The sequence below is a fragment of the Agelaius phoeniceus genome, chromosome 23 (assembly GCF_051311805.1).
Source record: "Agelaius phoeniceus isolate bAgePho1 chromosome 23, bAgePho1.hap1, whole genome shotgun sequence".
NCBI lineage: Eukaryota > Metazoa > Chordata > Aves > Passeriformes > Icteridae > Agelaius > Agelaius phoeniceus.
Window position 1 is genome coordinate 6,377,509 of NC_135287.1, and position 6,835 is coordinate 6,384,343.

Below are 6,835 nucleotides of genomic sequence, written 5' to 3' on the forward strand. Positions count from 1 at the left end.
ACCTCAGCACTCGAGTGTCACCTGAGATCAGGTTCTGCTGGAGGAGAAAATGACTTTTATATCAACTTTCCCAGTGTCAGCCCTTTTAGCAGGGCCCAGCCAGGGCTGTGGGAGGAGGTGAGAGCAGGGCAGACCATCCTGTGTCTCTGTGCCTTCCTGGGATACCTCTGGACCCAAACTCACAGGGAAAACAGCTCCCTGCTGCTGCCTTCCTCTGCTGTCATGACCTTGCCAAAGAGCAGGGAAGAGGCCTTGTCCCATGCTGCTTTCTGGGTCCAAAGCCATTTTGCCTGGGCAGAAGCAGCTCTGCTTATCCCCTTCCCAAACATGCTGATGGGAGCCTGTGGGGAGCAAAACCTTGCTGTGTCCTCATTGTCACCAGACCTGGGCTGAAAACTGAAGGTCTGTGTCCAGTGCCATCACAGACAGAGGCTGTAGATGTGACACTTGGGGCCATGGCTTAGCAGTGGATTTGGCAGTGTTGGGTCAGCAGTTGGACTCGATGGTGTTAAAGATCCTTCCCAAATTAAAGGATTGTGTGATTCTTTGATTCAGCATTGTGAATCATTGATTCACAAGGATTTCCCACATGGAGGAGACCAGTGGTGACCTGGTGCAGAGCGGCCTCTTGGAGCACCTGAGCTGCACTCATTTGGTGGCAGAGGATGGTACCTGCCCCCTCCTCAGCAAAGCCCACACCAAGCTCCTTTTCCCCTTCACAACCACCCTCCTTTCTCAGCAAAACACCTCCCACGCTGCCGCGGAAGTTGCGGGTTGGCAGCTCTTCCGCAAAATGATGTTCCCATGGCGATGGGGATGTGTCGCCCTTCCTGAGGAACACAAGGGGGGCGAACCGCACCTTCCGCATCAGTGCGCGCCCCTCGTCCGGGGCGGGGGCGTCCGAGTCCCGCAGAGGCAGGGCCCCCCCCGCACCGCCCCCCGCCGCAGGGCCGGGGGCCGAGCCTCAGTGACGCCTCCTGGTCCCCATTCGCTGGGTCCGCCCGCCCAGCCCTGCCCAGATTGCGGGAGCGCCGCGCCCACAGCCCGCCGGGCAGCCCCGGACAGCGCCGGCAGCCCCGCAGGCAGCGGGCAGCACCGGACAGCGCCCGCAGGTAGGCACCGAGCGCCGCGCACGCTGCCGGGCCGGGAGCAGCCGCCGGGCTCGGGGCGCGGCGCGGGGCTGCGGGCGGGGGAGGGTCCGCAGCCGCCGGGCGCACCGGCGGTGGCACCGGGGGCATCTCGCCCCTCGCCCGGGGGATGCTCGGCCGGACGGAGCGCGCCGGAGGAGGGGACGGGCTCAGCTTCTCGCCACCCCCCGGTGCCGGTGCCCCCCAGCCTCGGCTCGGGACTGCGGCATTCCCGGTGGGCGCGCCCGCGCACGCCCGCACCGCAGCCGCGCTCCCGCTCCGCGCTGCTGCAGGGGGGGAGCTCGCCCACCCCGAGCCCTCCTGCCCCTCTCGGGGGTCTCCCGATCGCTTTTCCCTGCGCACCGCGTCCCCGTGCACCCCCTTTGCTGGCAGCCACCCCCCGGCACAGCCAGGCTCCTGCCAGCCCCCCAGCCTGGCTCTGCACGCCCCCGTCCCCATCCCCGCAGCTCGTTTGTCACCCTGAGCCTGTGACGCCGGTGGGTAAAGGGGGTAGGTACCGCCATGGTGTGACCCCGAGGGGGTTGGGACTTTGCCCTCTGAGAGCTGGAGCCCCTCGAGTGCCGCTGTCCCCCTGAGCCCTGTCCCTACGCAAACCCCTGGGATCCTGCAGGAGTTACCTGGATTGCTCTGCTCCTAGCACTGCTGGCAGGAGAAGAGGGGTCCAAGGGCTATCAACCCAGAGCCTAGAAAATCTGAGTGTTTGGGCACGTAGATGGGAGGAAAACCTGCTCTCTGGGAGCTTCTTTGCATGGATTTTCGGGAGGAAAGACAGGCTATGACCTAGATAGTGTCCCAGGACATTCAAAAGGGAGCAGGTTGGTGCTGGGAAATGACAAAGCAAGGGACAGAGGGACAGTTTCTAGGAATGCAGAGGTTCAAGCATTTACCCCATTGGCAACCTCTCGGTTGTCAAGATCAGAGAGAAGAGAATTTTTCTTCCTGGCCAAGCATAAGGGTTCTGGATAAAGAGATTTTTTAGAGCTTCAGGGTGAGCAAATGGGTTTGGTATTTCCTCTTAGAACGTTATATGAAAAACACAAAAATTGCGAAATAGAAAAATGCAGCTGGCTGTGGTACAGGCGATTCCTAGCCCTTCCCTGGCTGCTTTGCCAGGCTCAGAGGGAGCAAACTGAGGGTCTGTTGTCCCCTCTGCCAGCCTGGGGTCACGAAGGGCTGGTTAACCAGCTCCCCCTCTTGGACCTGGCCCTCCATGGCCAGCCTGGAGGGCTGACTGCAGGACGCTCGGTGCGTCCTTCAGCCCGGCTGCCTCGCTGCTCCCCCGCGCTGTCCCTCCATTCCGCATGTCTGCGGCTGGATTCCCCACGCGGCCGCTTGGCCAGGCTGCAAACCTTTAATTGATTCCTTGTGGCTGCATTGGGCCAACTGGAATCAGCAGCCCTGCTGTTTGGATGGCTCATCACGGGCCCCTTACCCACACACACAGCCTGGAGAAAGACAGGCACTGGGCAGGGACCCAGGCAGTGGATGGTGCCACCCAAACCCCTTCCACCCCGTGGCCAAGCAGGCTCAGTTCAGCTCCTGGAGGTTTCATGCCATCCTTCAGTGGTCTTGGCTCGCTGTCCAGCTGCTGTGTCCCTCTTCCTCACTGCTCTTGGCCCCTTTCCCTCACTGCATCGCAATGACTCATCCTTGCTGAGCTCACCCGCTGGAGCTGCTGGAGGACTGGCAGGGCAGGCGGCCACTGGCCCCCAAAGAGGGTCCCTCAGCTGGCAGCCCCCTCACCGTGAGCCACAGACCCCTGGTCAAGGTGTGCAGGCACTGGGGTACAGCCTGGTTTCACCTGTCCAAACCTTGGCTGGCCATGGGGCAGGAGGGGGAGGAGGCTGGACATGCAGGCCTTGCTGCAGGTCTGGCCATGCTCATTTAATGTCTTCTGGGGGGATCTGGACAGGGAAAACAATGTGTGGATGGGGCATTGCCTGGGGATGTGCAGAGGTGATGCTGGGCAGACACACAGTGCCTGATTCCCCAGCTGGGTGCAGCACCAGCTCTGTGCAGTGAATCAGGCACTGGTGCGGAGGAGCAGATGCTCGAGCATCGTCTGTGCAAGAAGGGAAGCTTGCACCATCGAGTGCCCACGCCCATGGGGCAGTGGCCTGGCTAACTGCCTCTCTCTCCCCCTGCCCAGGTTCCCCTCCCAGAGACAGCCCCCACCGGGCACCTCAGCAGCAAGATGAACCCCACCGTGGGCATCGCCGTCATCCTGACAGGTACATCCCTCCCTGCTCCCTGCTCGGCCCAGAGCAGCCTGGAGGCTGCATGGGCCTCCCCAGAGCTCGCTGTTCCCTGCCCAACCCCCTCCTGCCTCTCCCAGTCCTCCAGGCCGCCCACTGCCAGATGATCAAGGACCTGAGTGCCTGCCTGCTGGGCCAGAACCTGCGCGTGGACTGTCGCTATGAGAACAAAACCGACAACCCCCTGACCTACGAGTTCAGCATCACCAAGGACAACAGGAAGCACGTCATCCACAGCACCATCAGCGTCTCCGAGAACATCTACCGGAGCCGAGCCAACGTCACCATGCACAAGAACCTGGTGTGCCTCCACCTGCAGAGCTTCACCACCAGCGATGAGGGCATCTACATGTGCGAGCTGAAGGCCACCAACGACTACACTGGCAATCAGATAAAGAACATCACTGTTATCAAAGGTGAGACAGGCAGTGGCACCTGGCCTCAGCCCTTCCCACCTGCTCATTGGCTTGGCAGGGCCAGCAGAGAGCACCACAACTCCCTGAGCTCCATAAATGTGTCCTGACCCTTACCTGCTCTTCAGGTGGGACTCACTCTACCCCATCTCACAGAGCTTTTCCTGCCTCTCTTGGGTCCCACCTCGGGCACATTGCCTAGGTATCCTCCCATAGAGAGGACAGTGGGGATCCTTCACACCTGCAGCACACAGGAGCAGTCCTCCAGATGCAGACCTTTGCCTCACCTGGTGCCCATCCACTTGTCACCTCAGTCAGGCACAGGCAGGGTTACGCTTCTCAGAGTCCCAAAAATATTTGCTGCTACACGTTGGGAGGGAAACAGGCCAGGATGGGGCGTGCTGCATTTCTGTGACAGAGCAAAGGCAAGAAGCTGTGTTCCAGTACCATTGGAACTCCCAGCCTGAGCCCCATTCCCGAGGGATTTCATTGCCTCTCTTCTCTCCCTCCCCATTCCTTCTCCTCACAGACAAACTGGAGAAATGCGCCGGCTTCAGCCTCTTGATCCAGAACACCTCGTGGCTCCTGCTGCTGCTCCTTTCCCTGCCTCTCCTGCAAGCCGTGGACTTCGTGTCCCTGTGAAAGGCGAAGCACACACACTCACAGCGCTCGCACACACACGCACGCACACACCGAGCACCCCAGCCACCCCGCCTTCCTCGCAGCCCCTGGAAAGAGAAGCTGAAGCGTCTGGAAGCCGTGAAACCTCTCTGTGTTATCTCTATTTAGCCGTATATTAATGCTAACCACCGTCCCGTGCCGAGGCTCACCATCCCACGCACTCGCGCCCCGCTCCGAAGCATGGTGGCTCTGCTAGGCAGCGTTGCTTCTCCCATCGCGCCTCCCCGCTCCGTAGGCTGGCTGGTTTGCTTGTGCTGGGAGCACTGGAGGCCTCAGCCTCGCTTGTCCCATCCCTTTAACTCTTGGGGTTTGCCTGTTCTCAACCGGGGAAAGACAGCTGGATTGGCAGGTAAGAGAGAGGGGTGACGTGAGAGCATGCAGAGGGTGCCCGTGGTGGGTGCTGTGCCCGTGGTGGGTGCTGTGCCCATGGTGGGTGCTGTGCCCGTGGCCCCTGCAGGTGACAGGGCTCCTGGTGTCCCCACCCACCCTGCCTGCCACCCAGGTGACTGATTCCTCACCCTGCTCCTCTCAGCCTGAGCTGCCACGGCTGAGAGAGGGCACAAAATTACTCCTGTCTCAGTGAGCAGGAGAGCCATGGGATGCTGCTGAGCCTGGCAGGCTGGGAGGAGAGAGGGGAGCAGGTCTAGGAGACACCATGAACCCCCCCTTCCTCCTGAGGGCTCCTCTGGGGCCCTGGGAATGGGCTCAGTGCAAACGTGCTTTGGCAACAAGTTTTTCCTAATCTGTTTCTTACAGCTGAGCTGGAAGTGAGGCCTCCTCCAGACACCATCTGGTACCTTTGGGCTGCCCGAGCCAGACACCACTCGCTCTCCCCGGGGACCAGCCCTTAGCTGTGACGAGAGAATTGCTGCCAGCACCAGTGGAGGCAAGCAGAGCCTCTCTGAGCTAGCCACAGCCCCACTGCCCTCCCCAGGGCCCTCAGAGCTGCACCCAGGATGGCTGGTGGGGAGGGGGTTCCCCTCTGGGAGTGTGACCCCAGGGTCTCCATAGGGACTTCCCTGCACAGGCACCTTGTTTTCCCTAAGGGAACGTGTGGGGACCCCAGTCCTTCCTCATGGAGAGGCAGAGCAGTCTTCCTCCAATCCCACCGTGCTCCTGGGAGGAGCCTGTGTGCCCCCTCCCTTCTCTCTCCTCCCTTTCAGCATTTCCCTGTCTCCCCTTAAGAGCAGCAAAGGACCGAAGGGCAGCCCACAACCTCGGTAAGGCCAGGATGGTGCCAGGGGTTGGCGAGAGCGGGGACAGGGATGGCCAGCACAGCTCAGATCTGCCAGCCCAGGGCTGCCCAGATGCCCACGGGACCCCGAGGAGCCTCACCCAGGGGAGGGCACAGGGAAAGGAAGAGGCAGGCAGGAGCATCCAGGTGCATGGGGTGAACCCCAGCTGTGCCACCCGTGCAGCCCGGGCTGTGCCACCACGGCTGAGAGCAATACACAGCAGCTGCTCCCCACTCCTTGCTCCTCTCCAGAGCTGCTTCCGACCCCCGTGCCCGTCCCCTGCCCATCCCTGCCTGCTTGCTTGCTGTCTAGTGCTGCTGAGGCCGTGCCCAGCTGAGGCCTGGCTGTGCCCAGCTCCCTGGGCGTGCTGGTGAGCGCCGGGGCAGGCGCAGAGCCCAGCGGCAGAGCGCGGACGCGGCTCGAGTCTCATTTTTTTGTGAACATTTGTAGTTGTTTCCACAGCTTGTCATCAAAGAAATTCTGTTAAGGGAAAAGGAAAAAAAACGGAAAAAAAGAACCCTATGAAAAGCAACAACAACAACAACAAAAAAACAACACCTTACCATCCAGGAGTGTTCCTCTGTCTGCACAATAAAACCCTACCTAGGTTGTGTGTTGGAGCCACGGGCGCCCGTGTGTGCGGCGGTGGGGACAGGGGCTGTGTGGGGCAGGGTACCAGGACCCTGCCAAGGGGTGCAGCCCCCCAGGCAACCCTCCTGTGCCTCCAGCACCCCAGTGTCTGTGGGAGAGAAGCAGGCAGAGGGGCAAGACTCGACTTTCCTGGGCAGGGCAACCCCTTCCTGCCCACCTGGACCGTGGCCCCCTGCCCCCAGACCCTTTGTCCCCATCCCTGTCCCTAAACCCCCAGTCCGTCCCAGAGGCCACCAACTGCCCACGGTGGTGGCAGGGAGGCAAGACAGGAGACCAGGTGTGGTGCTGGCCCATCCATCCTCTGGGGAGAGAATTGCCAGGGATGGAAGTGGCCATGGGAGGGGGCCCGGGTGTGCACGTGTCCCAAAGCTCCTGTGCCCATCACACCGGGGTCCTACTGGAGCCCCCATGCCCACACTCTGCCCGGGGGGCTGCCAAGGGCTCCCGTGTCC

At 61.6% G+C, this 6,835-nt stretch overlaps 1 protein-coding gene across 1 annotated transcript; it reads left to right on the forward strand.

The window, feature by feature from the left end:
- The first annotated feature begins 844 nt into the window (after positions 1-844).
- Positions 845-5,965, forward strand: THY1 (Thy-1 cell surface antigen). Its single transcript, XM_054647521.2, has 5 exons — positions 845-1,112; positions 3,298-3,379; positions 3,484-3,819; positions 4,346-4,846; positions 5,254-5,965. The coding sequence occupies exons 2-4, from the start codon at positions 3,343-3,345 to the stop codon at positions 4,456-4,458; spliced, it is 486 nt and encodes a 161-aa protein (XP_054503496.1). The 5' UTR covers positions 845-1,112; positions 3,298-3,342; the 3' UTR covers positions 4,459-4,846; positions 5,254-5,965.
- Positions 5,966-6,835: the final 870 nt, after the last annotated feature.

What these genes read in the sequence shown, in the direction of transcription:
- THY1 (XM_054647521.2), top strand. Translation starts at nt 3,343, where the DNA reads ATGAACCCCACCGTGGGCATCGCCGTCATCCTGACAG. An exon ending in CATCGCCGTCATCCTGACAG is followed by an intron (nt 3,380 to 3,483) that starts GTACATCCCTCC and finishes TGCCTCTCCCAG; the next exon opens with TCCTCCAGGCCGCCCACTGC. An exon ending in GAACATCACTGTTATCAAAG is followed by an intron (nt 3,820 to 4,345) that starts GTGAGACAGGCA and finishes TTCTCCTCACAG; the next exon opens with ACAAACTGGAGAAATGCGCC.